The sequence below is a fragment of the Mustela erminea genome, chromosome X, assembly GCF_009829155.1.
Source record: "Mustela erminea isolate mMusErm1 chromosome X, mMusErm1.Pri, whole genome shotgun sequence".
NCBI lineage: Eukaryota > Metazoa > Chordata > Mammalia > Carnivora > Mustelidae > Mustela > Mustela erminea.
Window position 1 is genome coordinate 89,126,530 of NC_045635.1, and position 20,065 is coordinate 89,146,594.

The following is a 20,065-nucleotide window of genomic DNA, read 5'->3' on the forward strand; positions in this document are numbered from 1 at the left end:
GAGAAAGCACTCAGTTTCTCACCACTAAGTACAATGTTAGCTGTAGGGTTTTGTAGATATTCTTTATCAAATTGAGGATATTTTCTTCTATTCCTAGTTTGATTAGAGTTTTCTGTTATGAATGATTTTTGGATTTTGTCAAATACCTTTTCTTTATCAACTGAAATACCTATACGATTTTTCCTCTTTTGTTTGTTGATATGGTGGATAATATTAATTGATTTTCAAATGTTGAATCAGCCATAGATACCTAGAAAACTCCTACCTGATCATGGTACATAACTATTTTGATACCCTATTGGTTGTGATTTTTTAATATCTTGATTTTTTCAATCAAAATGTTTTAATCAAATATTTTTATTCTCCTAAAATTTAGGATTTTTCATCTATGATCACGATATTGGTCTATAGTTTTGCTTTATTCAATGACTTTATCTGGTTTTGGTATTACGCTAAGGTTGGTTTCATAAAATGAGTTACAAAGTGTTCCCTCTGTTTCTATTTTGTAGAAAAGATTGTAGAGAACAGATATCGTTTTGAGATTCCATTTTTCACCCCTTTCAGCATATCAATTACACTTCATTTTATAATTTTTAGTGGTTGCCTTAGAGTTTACAATATTCATTTACAACTAATCTAAGTCCACTCTGAACATTATACCATCTCACAGGTAGTACAGATAACTTGTAACAGTTATATACACTAAATACTAATTCCTCCCTTCTACTCTTATAACATTCCTGTTTTATAACATTCATTTTCCCATATGCTATAATTGCCTAACATATTGTTATTATTACTTTGAACAGTCATCTTTTAAATCACTTTAAAATGAAAAAATAAAAGATTTTATTTTACCTTCAGGTCTTCTTTCTCCTATACTCTTCTTTTCTTTGAAGAGATCTGATTTTCTGACCTATATCATTTTCCTTCTCTCTGGAAGACCTTTTTTTAAAAAAATAAATATTTCTCACAAGGCAGATTTACTGCTGACAAATTCCCTCAGTTTTTGTTTGTCTGACAAAGTATTTTTTTGTTCACTTTTGAAGGATTTTTTTTGCTGGATATAGATTTCTAGGTGGATGGGTTTTTTTTTTTCCCTTTAATACCTTAAATATTTCACTCTTCTTGCTTGCATGGTTTCTGACCAGAAATCCAGTGTAATTCTTATTGTTCCTCTATAACTAAAGTGTTTTCTCTGGGTGTTTTCGAGATCTCTTGTCTAAGTTTTCTGTGTTTGAACATGATATGCTTAGGGGTATTTGGGGGGTATTTACCCTAGATGGTTGTCTTTCCAGATCCTGAATCTGTGGTCTGGTGTCTGTCATTAATCTTGGAAAATTGTCAGCCATTCCTACTTCAACTAGTTCTTCTGTTCCTTTTCTTTATTCTCCTTCTGGTATTCCAATAGCATGTGTGTTACAGCATTTGAAATTGTCCCACAGTTCTTAGCTATTATTTTCCTTTTTTTTACAGTCTTTTTTCTCTTTGCATTTCAGTTTGGGAGGTTTTTACTGACATGTCTTCAAGCACACTGATTATTTCCTTGACCACTCCCAGTTTACTGATGAGGGTATCAAAAGTATTTCTTTTTAGTGTTGCTGATTTCTTGCATCTCCTTTTGATTCTGAGTTTCTATCTGTTTACATTACCTATCCGTTCTTGCATATTGTGTATTTTCTCTAATAGATTCTTTAGCATATTAATCACAGTTATTTTAAATTCCATATATCTTATAATTCCAAAACCTATATATCTGAGGAGTTTGGTTCTGATGGTTGCTTTATCTCTTCAGAGTGTGGTTCTTCTTTTAGCATGCCTTATGAATTTTTGGTGAAAGCTGGACATGATTTATAAGTTAAGAGGAACTAAGGTAAATAGGGCATTAGTAGAAAGTTTTGTTAATCTGGCCAGGAGTTGGCAGTGTTTAGTGTTCACTCTAGCTGTAGGTGACAGAGGTTTCAATTACTTCTAATGTCTTTGTTTATTCTCCCCCTCTTTTGGGGGGTTTCCCTAAATACTCATTAGATTCTGAGCCTTGCAAATCTTTTACCTGTAATCCATAGCTATTGCACTGAAGCCCTATTGATGTAGTGATAAAGTGTGGAGCAAGAGAAACATTCTGTAATCTCATAATTAAGTCTCAAGTCTTTTACTGTGCCTGTGATCCCAGCCTGTAACCTTCACAAGTGTTTCATAGCTTTTTTTTTTTCTCTCTCTCTTAGATGAGACAGGAAAGCTAGAGGCATCTGGAGTTGGATAATTTCCCTTCTAGCAAGCTGAAGGCTTTGGTAAAGTTCTTTCACTTGCTGGGTATCCCTCTGTTAGTCGAACCTCTGGATATATTTCAAAATGATTACTTTTTCCTTCTCTATGCCAGGAACAGGAGATTGTTTCTTGGCCCTTCCCCCTTGAGAAACCTAGTGGAGTTCCTGAAACCAAAAGTAATGCAAATGTGAAGGCCCTCATAGACTGAGGCCCCTAGAGTTTGTCAAACAATCTACATTCTGCTTCCAGAAATTTGTCAAGGTTACCACTTGTCCCTACCAGTTCATGGCGCCAGTGCTTTTTCATCCTGATAAGCCGTGATTCTCTATAATTGCCTGCCTCATCAGATTTGGGGGTTGCAGTTTACTCTGTGACTTCAGTTCTCTGATGGGTCCAAGAAAAATCATTGCTGTTTCCTTTGTTCAGCGGTTTCTCTTGTTATAAGGCATGAGTGACAACTTCCAAACACTTTACATGTTGGAGCTGAAACCAAGTAGCTTTTTTCATTCAAAATTGTTTGTGAGTTTCATGCATGTTGATACCTGTAGTTCTATTTTATTCATTTTCTATATTGTACAGTATTCTGCTTTATGAATACACCATGCTTTACCCATTCTCCTGCTGATGAACAAGAGTGTTGTTTATAAACAATGCTACAGTGAGTATCTTCATAATATCTCCTAATATGCATGTATAAGAGTTCCTCTAGGATAGAAACCTAGGAGTGGGACTGTGGCCTTTTAGTGTATGAGCATCTTCTATTTTACTAGGAATTGCCACAATGTTCATAAAAATGATTGTCTTCATTTACATTCATCCAGCAGCATATTAGAGTTCTTACTACTCCATATGTTCACCAATACTTGGCATTGTCAGGCCTTTAAAAGTATGCCAACTTCATGGATACTAAATAGGTTTACACTGTAGTTATATTCTGCATTTCTTTGATTACTAATAAGTTTTGTAGGCAATTGGCTATTCATGTTTTTCCCCTGTGAATTGCCTGTTTACATCTTCTGGTCATTTTTATTGGGTTGTTTGTATACTTCTTGTTGGTTTGTAGGGAAAGATTTCCTTAAAATGACTCAAAAAGCACAAACCATCAAATAAAATACTGATGACTTGATTACATTAAAATGAGAGACTTCTGTTTAACAAAAGACATCATAAATAATGTTAAAAAGAAAGCCACCCATTGGGTGAATATATTTGCTAAACAAACAACACATGTTTGCATCTAGAATTTAAAAATAATTTCTTGGGGCACCTCAGTGACTTAGTCGGTTAAGCATCTGACTCTTGATCTCAGTTCCGGTCTTGATCTCACAGTCCTGAGTTCAAGCCCGTGCTAAAAAAAATTTTTTTTCTGTAAATAATATGACAAACTAAACAATCAAATAATAGGCAAAGAAAAGAAACAGGCAAAACACACAAGATTACTGAAAAGCTAACAAATGTATAATTATAAGCGTAACTTCATTGCCAGTCAGAAACATGGCAAATTAAATCAATGAGATACCTTCAAACATTTTATACTGGCAAAAATAACAAGTCCAATACTAAAGAGTCTTTGCAAGAATATGAAAGAGATTCCTGAAACCCTGCTCATGGTGTTGAATACATACATACCCTATATCATAGTAATTCCACTCCTAGGAATGTAATCTAGAACGGTAATTCTTAAACTGTCACTCTTGGGCCAGTAGCATCAGCATCTCATGAGAACTTGTTGGAAATGCAAATTCTCAGGCCCTACACCAGGTCCACTTAATTAAGAAATTCTGAAGGTGGAGCCCAGCAATCTGTGCTATAACAAGCCTTCCAGGTGATTCTGGTGCATACTAGCATTTGAGAATCACGGCAATAGAACAAGATTTTTCCAACTTTTTGACTGAAATCTATCGGAAGAAATGCATTTTACATTCTGGCCCTCATACATACACCACACACACACACACACACACACAACCAAACCAAAAGCTCTTTCCAGAAACAGTAATCACCCTTACTCTCTAGAATGTACTTTGATATTTTCTATTCTATTCCATTATGTTTCATTAAAAAATTGCTTGTTGTGACCTACTAATTCCAACCTAAAGTTTGGAAAACTGTTCTAGAGAAACTCTTGTACATATACAGTAGGAGGTACATACAATGCTTGCTGCATAATTGTCTGTAATAGCAAAAATAAAAAGAAAATATCTTCAGGAGAATGCATAAATTATGGTATATTTCTACAATGGAATACTACATAGTTTCTTATATTATTAAAATAAGTTTCAAAAACATTTTATATATTGAGTTAAAAAAGCAAGTTGTAGAAGGATATGTAGAGTATGATATCATCATTTTAAAATATGTAAAACTATATGTTGCTTATTAATATATAAATATGTAGTAAAAATATAAAACATGCATCAGAATGATAAGTAACGAATTCAGGATAGTAGTTACCTCTGCAGAGGAGATCAGGAAATGGGACTGGTGAGGGATACATGGAAGTCTTCAGGTCTATCTATAAGGTTCTATTATTTTCCTAATTAAGCAAATATGGAAACTACCAAGAACTGATAAAGATGGTTGGCTAGGTATAAGGGTATTGCTGTATTATTCTCTATAACTTTTTGTATAATAGTAATATTTTATTATTAAAAAAACACAAATCAAGCTGCCCTTGAACCAACAGCAAGAATATATTAGAATTGCAATCACTCAAAGGAAACTGTTTTAATATCCCTCATCTACAATGTGTTTTATTTTTTTTTTAAATTCAGAGATAGCCAGAAGCTAACATTATTTTGTTTTGTTTTGTTTTTTAAATTAAACACAACCAAGTATATGCTCCAGGGGCTTGTGCGGCCTCTTTGAATGACATGACAATAAAGTTTTCCATTCTGGATCTAACATACACCAGTAATGTGAAATAATGATGTGATCAATAAAACAAGGATTATTTACAACTCTACTTACATATTTGTCAATTTCTCAAGATTTAAGAGATCCTGCACTTTCACTTTGCTGTTCAGTATCAGAAATTTAAAGTCATGTCATATGAAAGCCAGGTGGAGCATTCTAAAGAAAAATACTCACGTAATAACAGTAGACCCTACTCACAACCAGGTGGCCACTTATTTATTGACTAATTACAGAGGCACAATGGCTACCCGATACAGTGGTCCTATGAATATTACTTGATTTATTACTAGCCTGGGAAACTGGAAGTTACTCTTCCTTCACTTCAAGACCTCTAGTAGATGAGGACTGGGGTCTCATCAAGATTTCTTTAAAATTCTAAGGGTAGCTTAGGACCTTAGGAAACCACAAAGAACATCATAGGAAATATGCTATGTATATAGTTCGCAGAGAATTAATAGTCAAAGTCAAGGAAAAACACAATCACAGTGCCTATGTCATGATTCCTTGGTATAACCAAAGCTAATTTAAAAGTGTTAATTTAGGTAGAGGTAAAGAAAAATGAAAACAACCCATGTTTTTTTTTCTTGGTTTGGCCTATACCTTGTTTGGCTCCCCTGGATTATATGAAGAAAACATAGGAATTTTTCGGATCTCTTCCTCTGACAAACGATTTCTCTGGATCTCATCTTCTGGGACAAATTCTATTGGCTGCGTCAGCTTCTTAGGCCCAGTCCAACACTGCTCAGGTGAATTATCAATAACTTTTGCCACATGGAGACTGGGACCTTTACCCTGTGCTGCCTGTTTTCCCTTGTCCTGGAGTAATGACGGGTTCTCAGCTGTGCCACTATCTCCCACTGATGTAGCTGAGACCAGTGAGTGGGAAGCAAAGGGTTCACCTCTCATAAGTTGGAACTCTTCAAGACGTTTTTTCATTATCATCTCTTGGTAAAAACTTTCCAGGTTGTTCATGGGATCACCTTTGTTCTTCTTTTGGGGTTCATCTAGATCAAGACAAAGAGATAGGGAAGTTCTACAAAGCCTACCAACACAACCTTTGACAAATAAATAAAAATTAAATCTTGGATCTCAGACACAGAAACTTTGCTGGGGCAAGTTTGACAAATGACAATAGTATAAAGCTATTTTAATGTGGTGCATCTCAAGCAAGGCTGGAACTATGGTGAAGCAGGTGAGGCACCTCAGGTGCAAAATTTAAGGAGGGGCTCACTCTCAGATTCATGCAAGTACATGCACCTAACTGATAAAGACATTAAAAATGTAACCAGTATGGCATTATCGCACTTGACAAAATTAATTCTTAGTATCATCTACTACTAAGTTCATATTCAAATGGCTCTGATTATCTTAAAAGGTATCTTTTTATACTTGGATGTTTGATGCAAAATCTAAACCAGGCTTTGGCTGTTTCATCTTTTAAGTCTCTGATTTTAAAACAGTGCCCCGTCTTTTCCACCCCTCCAACTCATTTTTTCTCCATCTTATTGAATTATTAGAGGAACCACATCATTTGTTCAGAGAACAAATGAAATTTGACATTGTTGCTGACATTATTGTTTAACTTGATCCTCAAGTTAACTTGATACCCTCTATTTCTTACAAACTGGCAGTTAAATCTAGATCTATGCTAATACAATAGTCACTGGCCACACAAATTTATTTAAATTAATGTTTTAGATGTCAGTTCCCCAATTAAACTAGTCACATTTCAAATGCTCAATAGTCATATGTAGCTAGTAGATACCGTAATGGGCAGAATAGATAGAAACCATTTACATCATTGTGGACAGCTGCATTAAGATAGTGCTGATCTAGAGATTTGATTAGATTCAAGTTCAGTATTTTAGGCAACAATCGTCCATAGGTAGAGATGTACTCCCTATTACATCATGTCATAAGGCACATGTGTGGCCGTCTCACTTTAATGGCACTAAAGTTGATCAGCATATTCAGGTGGTATTAGTCTAATCCCTCCATTATAAAGTTTTCCCACTCAACTAATGGGTCTTGCATCCATTAATGACCATTGCTTAGATCTGTTATTTATTATAAAGCTGCAAAATGGAGGTCCCCTAATTATTTTATTTTATATTTATTAATTCTATTATTTCTTTTGATTTATTATCTGGAATTCTGTAATGAACTTACCGTCAATTATTTGGTTTCCCCATATATAGTTCATACAGGAAAGGTAGGACAAATGCTTGATTTTTTTTCCCCAGTATTTATCAACTAAAAAAGTACGGTACTTTAGAAATTTCCAATAGTGACCAATTATTATTTTTAGTATAACTGTAAAATCATTTTTATATGTTGGATGTGCTTCAATTAAATGTAATATTTATTCTTTTTAGTGGTCAAATTATCCCACTTGGGACCAATAAGTCCCTTCAAATTGGCTCCTGTGTTTTCCAGTTTTTTGGCACAGCAAGATGTCACAAGTTCATTTTGAATATTTCCTGACTCAAACCTAGATTATCTCTCCAAGGATCCCTGGCTCTTTTTAATTGGAAATAGTATTTAGAAACCACAATGTGTTGCTAGCTGTGTTCATAGCTGTTGAATTGTTTTGTTGCTTCTAGGCCTTTTCAGTGGAAAAGCTAGGAAATTCTTTTAAAAGAAAAATAAGTCATTAGTTCCTACTAGTATTTCCACTTTAAATTTAAGATTACAAGTTTTTTACTCAAATGCCTTGATTTTAGACTTGTATCTCTTTTCACATATGCTTAAAATACTGGCTCAATGATATTAACAAACTTATTTATTAGCTTTTTCCTATAACATATTTATAGAATTTTAAAATGTCAAAAAATACTAAGATAACTATTAATGATAAAACTACTAAGTACAGTTTCATACATCTTTGCAGTTATTTTTGTCCTTAAAATAATATATCAAATTAGTAATGTACAAATGTTTTAAAGTCCCTTTACACAGTTGTTTTTTCTGGATGGTTACATTACCTGCTTTATTTAAGGGTAGGTTTATTTGCTTTGGGTTATTTATGTATTTTAGGAACTGATTTTTCCCTTTTCATTATTATGCAGAACATTTATATGAGTTTAAAGTGAAAACTGTGTTACACAGTACCTTCACAGAAGTCTCACCTCCATCTCTGTCCCCTTCATCCCATTCCTTTCCTTCTCCGTTAAGTAATCATTTTTATTAGGTTTTGATATTATGTTTCCATTATTTTTTTTTTAAATATAAGCTAATAGGGGTGCACACACAACACCTATATGTGTGTATCTATATCATTCATTATTTACATCCCTTTCCTACATAAAAGGTAACTTATTATAAATACTGTTCTACAACTTACTTTTTTGCACTTAACAACATATCCTGGAGATAACATATTAACATGTAGAGCTCTTCCCCTTCCTCTTGATAGCTCCACAGTACTCTATGAGGTTTATCCAACTACTGGTTTATTCTAGTTTATTCAACTACTCCCCTCCTGAGGCACATTAGTGTTATATCCAGTCTTCTTTGTTTTTATGAATAACACCCTGACAAATAGCCTTGTGCATACATGATTTTGTATTTTTCCAGTATATTTCTGAAACAGATAACAAGAGAAGGCATTGCTGAGACAAAGGGTAAATGTGTATGTAATTTTTCCTAATATTGCTAAATTCCACTCTGTAGGAGTTGTATTATTCCTCATTTCCACCAGCAAGGTATAAGAATATTTATAGCAGGATTTCTTAAGAGCTCATAAGCATTAACCATTAAGGAACATATTGACAAATTCAACTATATTAGAATTTAAAACTTCTGTTCATTAAAAATATTATAAAGAGAAAAGTCATAGAATGGGAAAAATATCTGCAGCATAAATAACTGGTAAAGAACCATTAAGAAAAGGGGCAGACAAATGAAAAGATGCCTCATAAAAGAGGAAATATACATGGCTAATAAATACACACAAAAATGCTCAACCATACTGGAATTCAGGGAAATGCTAATTAAGAATGGGTTGGGATATTAATAGGAAACTGCCATACTGGCAAAAGATTAAAAAGAACACCAATATCACATGTCAGTGAAATTGTAAAGAAATGACACCCTTATACATTGCTGGTAGGAATGTGTACCCACAGCACGAATCACTATAACATTATCTACTGATGTTGAATATATCATAATATGACCAGTCAGCTCCATTCCTACATATATACCCTAGAGAAACTTAGGCATATGTGTACCAGGACACAATAACAATAATGTTTAGATCAGTGCTACTTATAAGTAGCCTGATACTGGCAAAAATATAAATGTCCATCTAAGAATCAATTATAAAACTGTAGTCAGTTTATATAATGAAATACTATATTCTAATGAAAGTGAACAAATTTCAGCTACATATGACCAAGTGGATAAATATTCTAATGTATACATTCAAAAATATATATTCGGTGACTATTATGACTCAGGTACTATTCTAGATTCTTGGGATATATCAGTAAATAAAACAAAGATCACTATCTTCATAGAGCTCAGTGAATTATATAGTATGTCAGAAGGTTATGAGTGCTATGGAAAAAACAGAGCAGTATAATGGGTGATTGGAAGTGCTAGGGGGTTGTAGTAGTAGTAGTTGGAATTTTAATGCTGGACTCAGTGTCTCATTAAGAAAGTGACATTTAAGAGATATGACTTAAAGAAAGTGAGGGAATCTATCATGCTGATATTAGAGTGAGAGCCCCAAAGTGAGGAATACATCTCAAAAAATTTAAAAAGTCTGAATCATGTGAGTACATATGAAATCACATATGATCACTACGTTTGTATCCTTAGAGAAAACTCAAATATTTAGAAATTAAACAACACACTTCTAAATTACTCATAGGTAAAAGAACTCACAAAGGAAATTTTAAAAATATTTTCAACTAAATGAAAAGGAAAACATAGTGTCTAAATTTATAGATGCAAATCAAACAATGTTAAGTGAGAAATTTACAGCTTTAAACAACTGTATCAGAAATGAAGAATGCTTTTAAACCAACAATCTGAGCTTCCAAACTAAGGAAACTAGAAAAAGAACAACTAAACACAAAGCCAGGAAAAAGAAGGAAATAATAAAGATTAGGGAATAAATCAGTAAAATAGAAAACAGAAAAAGAGAGAAAATCAATGAAACTAAAAGCCGATTCTTTGAAAAGTTTGGCAAAATAGCAAACCCTTAGCTAGACTAACCAAGAGAAAAGACAAAATTGACTAAAATCAAGAATTAAAGATGAGGCATCACCCCAATGTTCATAGCAGCAATGTCCACAATAGCCAAACTGTGAAAAGAGCCGAGATGCCCTTCAACAGACAAATGGATAAAGAAGATGTGGTCCATACACACAATGGAAAATTACTCAGCCATCAGAAAGGACAAATACACGGGGCGCCTGGGTGGCTCAGTGGGTTAAAGCCTCTACCTTCGGCTCGGGTCATGATCCCGGGGTCCTGGGATCGAGCCCCGCATTGGGCTCTCTGCTCAGCGGGGAGCCTGCTTCCTCCTCCCTCTCTCTCTGCCTGCCTCTCTGCCTACTTGTGATCTCTGTCAAATAAAATAAATAAAATCTCTAAAAAAAAAAAAAAAGAAAGGACAAATACCCAAATTTTGCCATCAACATGGATGGGACTGGAGGAGATTACCCTAAGTGAAATAAGTCAAGCAGAAAAAGTCAATTATCATATGGTTTCACTTATTTGTGGAACATTAGGAGAAGGAAGGGAAAAATGAAGTGGGGGGAATCGGAGTGGGAGATGAACCATGAGAGACTATGGACTCCAGGAAACAAACTGAGGGTTTTAGAAGGGAGGGGGTAGGGGGATGGGTGAGGGTAAGCCTGGTGATGGGTATTAAGGAAGGCATCAAAATGAAACAATATTTAAGAATTAATAAAAATATAATACCTGTAAAAATAAAACTATAAAACATAACTGAAATAAATTATAGAAGCACTAAATAAAGGAAGAGACATTCCATGTTCTTGGATTATAATAGTCAATATTATTAAAACGGCAGTTTTCCCCAAGTTGAATTACAGATTCAACACAATCCTTATCAAGTATCAGCAGGCTCTGTTATAAAAAAGTTGACAAGTTGCTTCTACAATGTACATGGAAAAACAAAGGGCCTAGAATAACCAAGGCTATTTTGAAAAACAGGAATAAAGTAAGGAATTACACTACCTGATTTCAAAACTTAAATAAAGGTAGACATTCAGAGTATAAGGATACATCAATGGAATCAATGGAATCAAAACAAGTGCCCTGAAATAAACACTTACATTTATGGTCGACTGATTTTCTATGAAGGTGCCAAGACAATCCAATGGAGAAAATAATAGTCTTTACAATAAATAGTGCTGGGACCGTTGGACATGCATATTTAAAAATATGAACTTAGAATCTTTATCCCACACACAAAAATGAATTAAAAACAGATAACAGATCTGTAATTGTAAGAGCTAAAACTATACATATTCTAGAAGAAATCACAGGAGACTATCTTTCTGACCTTGAGTTCAGTAACGATTTCTTTCACATGATACCAAAATGCCCAAGTCATAAAGAAACAAATCGATAAGTGGAAACTTCATTAAAATTAAAAACTTTTGTGATTCAAAAGACACCATTAAGAAAATAAAGCAAGCTACAGACTGGAAGAAAATATTTGCAAATCATATAACTTATAAAGTACTTACATTCAGAATACATAAAGAACTCTTACTACTCAATACTAAGAAAACAACCCCATCAAAAAATGGGTAAAAGAATTCAATAGACACTTTATCAAAGAAGACATTAAAAAGGCTAATAAACACATGAAAAACATTCATGATTATTTGCTATTATAGAAATTCAAATTAAAGCCACAATGAGATATCAGTACACACCCACAAGTATGGCTGTTAAAAATAGGGGAATAACAAGTGTTGGCAAGGATGTAAAGAAGTAAGAATGCTCATACATCACTGATGAGAAAGTAAAATGATGCAACCACATTGGAAAACAGTTTGGCAGTTCCTCAAACGGTTATATAGAGTTACTGTATGACCTAGAAACTCCATTCACTCAAGAGAAATGAAAACATAGCCATACAAAAACTTGGACATGAATGCTCATAGTATTATTCACAGTAGCCAAAAAGTGGACAATAACCCAAATGCCATCAGCAGCGAAAGGATAAATAAAATGTGGTATATTTATAGAATGGAAAATTATTTAGTAATAAGAAGGAATAAATGCTGATACAGGTTACATGAACAAACCTCACAAACACGTTACCTGAAAGAAGCCAAATTCCAAAGATCACGTATTGGTAAGATTCCATTTATATGAAACACTTACATACAACAAATTTATAGAGACAGAAGGCTTGGGGTAGGCACGGGAGTTATCTACTGCAACTACGTTGATGGGAATTTAGCAGAGTGATGGAAATGTCCTAAAGACTGGATTGTACCGATGACTGCATAAGTCAATAAATTTACTAAAAATCACCTAATCGAATACCTACAATAGGTGAATTTTACCACATATAAATTATATATCTCAATGAAGCTGTTTAAAAATCAAGAAAAAAACCTATTGATCTCACAAAATGTTAGAACAGAAAATAGGGAAAATATATTAAAAGACATAAAAGAATAATTAAATGAATGAGAGGATATAGCATATTCACCTTTGAAGATCTGAAGATTCATACTGTAAATATGTCAATTGTCCTCAATTCATTTAAATACTCGACGGAATCTCCATCAAAACCACGTAAGAGAATGTGTTTGAGTATGTGTGTGTAACTTGCCAAGCTGATTCTAAAATTTCCATGGAAAAACAAAGTATCAAAGTATACAAAACACTCTGGAATAAGAACAAGGTAGAAGGAATTGGTTTATTTTATTGTACCAGAGATCAAGACATTTAAAAAGCTAAAGTGTCATACTAGTTCTGGTATACTGATAGCCAAAAAGACCAAAGGAACAAAAGAGAGAAGCCAATAAAAACACCCATGCATATATGAACACTTGATGTATCCCAGAACTAGCAATATAACAACACTGCAGGTACATTTTCCAAAATATAGTACTGGGATAGAGGGTTATTTATATGGCAAAAAACAAAACAAAACAAAACCTGAAATCCTATTTCATACCATATACAGAAATCAACTCCAGGTGGATCAAAGACTTAAATGTGAAACGCAAAAACATAAAGTCTTTAGAATAAAGAAAAATATCTTCCTGAGCTCATGTAGGGAAGGATTCATTAATCAAAGCACAAAAATTACAAAGTAGAAAGAAAAATTAATAGATTTTCATTACATACAAATGAAGAACTTTTATTCATCAAAAGACACCATAAAGGGAATGAAGTGATAAGCCACAAAATGGAAACAGACATTTTCAACACATACAGCCAACAAAGAGCAAGTATCCACAATAATAAAGAACTTGTACAAATTTATAAGAAATGCATGTAAGATGAGAGACGTAATTTGGAAATAGAATATTCAGAACATAAATCACAACACTTTCCTACTAGCCCCATTTCTCTGTAGCACTACTGAAGGTAAGTAGTGATCACTGAGATCCCAGGGCTTTGGGGCTGAGCCACTGCTTTGATACAGGCCTAAAATGACCTCTGAACCAAGACTGCACCTGGACACAGATATGAACAGATGGAAAGATATTCAGGGAACATTTGTTAAATGGACAAAAGAACTGAACAGTCATTTCACAAAGGAGGCTATCCAAATGGCCAATTATGTGTGAGAGGGTTTCCAACCTCATTAGATATCAAGGGAAGGAAGTTAAAACCGTAATGAAACAAACAAAACAAACTGAACTTAGACTCCTGAAAAATATCAATGCCTGCAAGATAGACAGACACACACACACACATACACACACACACACACACACACACACAGAACTGTTATAAAGCAAACTAAATGCAATATGTGATCCCTGATTACAACCTAAATTTAAAATTGAGAAATTTAATTAGAAACTGTATTATTAGATAGTATGTGTAATAATGCTAAATTGCTTGAGTGATCATAATACCATGATTATACAGGAGAATATCTATTTTCTTAGAAGAGACGTAATGGAAGTATTTAAGAGTAAAACCTCTTAATGTCTGAAATTTACTTTCGAATTGTTTAACAATACACAAACTACACAAACACACATTCTAGTGTAGAGGAAATTGGTAAATGTACGTGAAGGATGTGGGTGTACTATTCTTTCACTTTTTCTCCATGTTTGAAAGGTTGAGGCAAACAAGACCTTACTAAACCCTAGTCAAGTAAAAAGTCATATAAATGAATGCTAATTAAGAAAGGGAAAGATAATATACTGAAATATAAGTAAATACCCATCAGATTGGAGTCTGACAATACCCAGTGTGGACAAAGATATGGAGCAACCTGAACCTTCTTCGCACGTGGTTGGTAGGTTTTTAACTTGGGACAATCCCTTCACAAAAGAGGTAACATCTATAAAGTTGAACAGGTAGGAATTCTTCACCCCTCAAGTCCACTCCTAGGTATACATCCCGAGAAACTCCTGTACATGTGTCCCAAGATACATGTACAAAAATGGTAACAGTAACAGGACTGATATTTACAGCACCCCCTCCAATGGAAACAACCCACATGTCCAACTACAGTAAAATGGATAAATAAATGCTAATATAACCATAGAAAGGAATACTATACTACAGTGAAAGTCAATGAACTATGGCTATACATTGAAGTATGGATGAATCTCACAAATTTAACAGTAGGTAGAAAAGGAAGACCCAGTGGAATACATACAGTACTATTTATTGATATAATGAATGCTTAAAGACAAGAAGAACTAACCGCTGTCTAGCAATATATGTATAGTTGGTAAAAATATAAAGAAATTATTATCACAAGTCAAGACAGTGGTTAGATCTGGAAGGTAGGGAGATGTGATTTCCAGAGCGTACAGGGACTTCTGGAGTATTGGCAACGTTTGATTTCCTGACTTGACTGTCCCTAAGTGCTACATACTCTCTGGCACGATCCATTTCATTATTAGAAATATTTTTTTAGGGGAACCTGGGTGGCTCAGTTGGTTAAGCATCTGCCTTCAGCTCAGGTCATGATCCCAGGGTCCTGGGATTGATCGCACCATGTTGGGCTCCCTGGCCTGCTTCTCCCTCTCCCTCCACTCCCCCTGCTCATGCTTTCTCTCTCTTTCTCAAACAAATTTTAAAAAGTCTTTAAAAAAATTTTTTTAAAAAGTAAGCAGTAAAGAGGAGATAACTCAGTATACCAGGTTGAATAATATCCCCCCAAAATTCATGTTCACCCAGAACCTCAGAATGTAACCTTATTTGGAAATAGGGTATTTGCAGATACAGCTGGGACAACCCCTTCACAAAAGATGAGGTCATACTGGATTAGAGTGGGTCCTAAATTCAATGACTGGTGTCTTTTTAAGAAGGCCACGTAGAGACACAGACACACAGACATACATGTCACCTAACTGTAGAAGCAGAGATCGGAGTGATGCATGTACAAGGCAAGGATAGCCAGCAACCACTAGAAACTGGGAGAGGGGCACCAAACAGTTTCTTCCTCAGAGTCTCCAGAAGAACCAACCTTGTCAACATCTCAGTTTGAACTTCTAGCCTCCAGAACTGTGAGAGAATACATTTCTGTTGTTTTGAGTCACCTAGTTTATGGTACTTTGTTACAGCAGCCCTAGGGAACTAATAGATTCTGCACTGGGAAATGGGGTGCTGCTGTAACACATAGCTAAAAATGTCTGAGTGCCTTTGGAAATGAGTAATGGTTAGAGGCTGGAAGAACTTTTGAGTTGCTTGACAGCAAAAGGTCAGTTACCTTGAAGACTGTCAGTAGAAATACGGGTGTAAATAGCAGTTCTGGTGAGTGCTCAGAAGTACAGAGGATAACAGAGAAAGCTTCTACCATCTTAGAGAATACATATATCATCATGAACAGAACACTGCTGGAGATACGAGCATTAGAAAATGTACTTCTGGTGAGGCATTAGAAGGAAATGATGAACATGTTATTGGATGCTGGAAGAAAGGCAATCTTTGTCATCAAGTGGCAGAAACTTGGCTGAATCGAGTTTTGCTGTTGGGTGGACTTCACTTATAAGTGGGTATTTAGCTAAGAAGATTTCCCAGCAAAGTGTGGAAGATGCATCTTGATTTCTCTTTGATGCTTATAATAAAATGATGAGAAAAGAGAGACAAATTGAGGAAGGTTCTGTGAAAAAAGAAACCAGCACTTGATGATCTAGAGATTCTCGTGTATCTAAACAATGTGCTCTGGAAACAGGCCAATGGTGTGGCTGGACAGACTTTCATTGAAGAGGTTAGGTGTGTGACTCATGGATGCAATCAACTATCTCATCAGGAGCCAGGAAGAGAGGAGGGGTTATCCAGAAAGGACCTGTGGAAAACCCTTATAACTGATTATATGGGTCTCTTGACATGCATGAGATCAATAAGGTTTTTAAAGAACTGCATACCAGCAGAAACCCCAGCCTGGTGCGAAAGTGACAAAGATGGGACAAAATGAAGGATGACTGCAAAGGCAAAGCCACAGATGCAAAAGCAAATGAGGGTGGGGCTACAGCCACCTGGTAGGCTGAGAAGGTGGGGCTATCCCAGAGGACCCAGAGATCAAGACCGCCCCTGGGGGCCAGAAGACAGAGCACTGAGCCTATAGCATTATTCTCAGGCCTAACAGAATTTGCCCTGCTGGGCTGTTAACTTGCTTCAGACCAATAACCCCTTTATTTCTTCCTTTCTGCCCTTTCAAAGTAGGAATGCTGATTCTCTGCCTGTCTCACAACTGTATTTTGGAAGCAGATAATCTCTCTGGTTTCACAGGTCTCTGGACAGAGAAGAATTTTGTCTTAGGGTGGAACATACTCAGGGCCTTGCTGACACCTGGTTTTGATTATTTAGATAATGACACTTGAGACTTTTTAAGTTGGTATTCACATGAGCTTTCGGACTTAGACTTGATGCTGGAATAGGTTAGGACTTGTGTGGATGTTGCAATGGGGTGAATGATTTTGTGTGTGAGATGGATATGAATATTTGGAGACAAGAGGGCAGACTACACTGGGTTGAATAGTGTACCCTCGAAATTCATGTCCATGCCAAGCCTCAGACATGACTTTACTTGTAAAGGGGGTCTTCGCAGATGTCACGAGTTAGGATGACATTACAATGAATTAAGGTGGGCCCTAATTCAAATGACTGATGTGCTTATAAGGAGGCCATGTGAAGGCACAGAGACACAGACACACACTGAGACCACCATGTGATGACAGGGGCAGAGACTGGAATGATGCAGCTAGCTAGAACACCAAGGAATGCTGGTAGTGCCAGAAGCTAGAAAATACAAGGAAGGCTTCTAGAGACCTTTGGAAAGAGCATGGCCCTGCCAACGCCTTGATTTCAGACTTCTCACCACTGTGAAAGACTAAACTTCTGTTGTTCTAAGCCACTAGATTTGAGGCCATTTGTTATGGCAGTCCTAGAAAAAGAATCCAGTGATTTTAGAAAATTCTTCTAAGAAATTTTGTTGCAGAGAAAAGGAAAAATGACTGACATACACAATAGGAATGAATCTCAAAAACACTGCTCAGTTAAGGAAGCCTTACAGAAAGAACACAAAGGATATCATTTCAATTATCTGAAGTTCTAGGACAGGAAAATCTATAGTGAAAAAAAACCAAAACACCAGTTGCCTCTGGGAAATTGCTGACAAGAAGTATGATAAAACTTTCTGGAATGGTGGTAATCTTCTATGGATTAGGTTACACAGATGCATAGTGGTATGCTAGAAATGGCCCAATGATTAGACACATGTCTTCCAGACTCCATTTTCAGTGATAACACTTTGGTAGCTTAAGAGTTGCCATGCAAGTATGTACAGCATGGAAACTGGCAAATGAAACAAATCAGAGCCCTTTTACTTTCTGAAGAGCCGGCTGTTAAACATTTGCCAATACATCACTACAAAAATGTATATACTAGTCAAAAGTTCACGGATGAACACTTGAAATTTGTGCAGTTCATGACATGCAAATTTTACATCAAAGAAAAAAATTTAAATATTTAATTCTAGTTAACAATATGCATACTGAATCATTTAGGGGGATATGTATTTACACTGGCAATTTATTTTTATTTATTGTTTTTAAAGATTTTATTTATTTATTTGACAGAGATCACAAATAGGCAGAGAGGCAGGCAGAGTGTGTGGGGGGGAAGCAGGCTCCCTGCTGAGCAGAGAGCCCAATGTGGGACTCGATCCCAGGACCCCAGGATCATGACCTGAGCCAAAGACAGAGACTTTAACCCACTGAGCCACCCAGGCACCCCTGGCAATTTCTTTTATATACATCAATAAAGTAAGATGGGTTGATAGATGAATGGAGGGACAGATATGTAATAAGATATTAATGACAGAATCTAGTTGGTAATATAATGGATATTTGTAATAAAATTTTTTCAACATTTCTGTGTGTTTGAAAATTTTCATTAAAGACTAGGGAAACATCATTTCCTATATAGATATCAAAACAATATTAACATATGTATTTAATTCTCTCATTTTGGTATTTCAATTTTTAAAACAAGTGCTATTCATTATGGTATAGTGAAGGCAGAGAATCTAACATATTGTTAGCTCAAGTAGCTAAACAACTGAAGGGCATTTTTGTCTATATCAATTTTTTAAAAAATGTTTTATTTATATATTTGACAGACAGAGAGATCACAAGTAGGCAGAGAAGCAGGCAGAGTGAGAGGGGGAAGCAGGCTCCCCACTGAGCTGAGAGCCTGATGTGGGGCTCGATCCCAGGACCCTGGGATCATGACCCGAGCTGAAGGCAGAGGCCCAACCCACTGAGCCACCCAGGCACCCCTGTCTTTATCAGTTTTTAAAGATAGCTCCCGGTAGGAGTATGCATACTACGGAAACCGTCAGGTAGTAAAAAGCATATTAAAATCCTGAAAGGAGGGGCTCCTGGGTGGCTCAGTCAGTTGGGCATCTGCCTTCAGCTCAGGTCATGATCCAAGGGTCCTGGGATCAAGCCCCACATTGGGCTTCTTGCTCAGCAGGAAGCCTGCTTCTCCCTCTCCCTCTGCCTGCTACTCCCCTTGATTGTGCTCTCTCTCTCTGTGTCAAATAAATAAATAAAAGCCTTTTAAAAAATCCTGAAAGGAAAGAAGCAATACTGGGGATAACTGACTGAGATCCCTCAGGAGATCATAGGGCTAGGATCCAGCACAAATGTGTAAAGATTAACTTAAGGCACAAAGGATGTACCTACACCACTGAGCTGAGATGGAAGAAAATAAAGACTCAGGATGCAGAAGTTAGCAGAGTCAGGCAGAAAGCAGATGAAGGCTCTTATCAATGACAATGTTTCCTTTGAAATAGGAAACCTATCTGCTAAAAATAATGAAACAGGAGGATGGAAAGAATAATGAAGATCTAAAAGAGTATATGGAAGGAATGAAATGGAGAGCTGACCAGGGACCAGGAGATACACTGCTGAATAAGCAAGAAGGCTCTAGACAAGATCAGACATGAGGAAACTGCAGAGGCATTAATCAGTAAATTATACAATTGTTCTCTGGCAATGCTGGAAAACTATGCTGCAGAAATAAAGAAGGCAATTAGTTGGATTGATTCAGGGTTGAGGTTTTTGCCAGGCGGGTATGGCACACAGACAAGGATACAAAAAGAATGCTTCACTGGCAAGAACATGAGTAAATAATGGGTGAGGGGGTCTAAGTAAGATGTGCAAGGAAAGACAGACAT

At 35.8% G+C, this 20,065-nt stretch overlaps 1 protein-coding gene across 4 annotated transcripts in view; it reads right to left on the minus strand.

Moving 5' to 3' along the window:
* The window catches only part of RBM41 (RNA binding motif protein 41), a 54,170-nt gene that overhangs the window by 14,892 nt on the left and 19,213 nt on the right, over positions 1–20,065 (minus strand). For all 4 annotated transcript variants that reach the window (XM_032330478.1, XM_032330476.1, XM_032330477.1 and 1 more), the window contains one exon: positions 5,785–6,188. In XM_032330478.1, the coding sequence (XP_032186369.1) occupies positions 5,785–6,188 (404 nt within the window). The remainder of the gene's footprint in view (positions 1–5,784; positions 6,189–20,065) is intronic.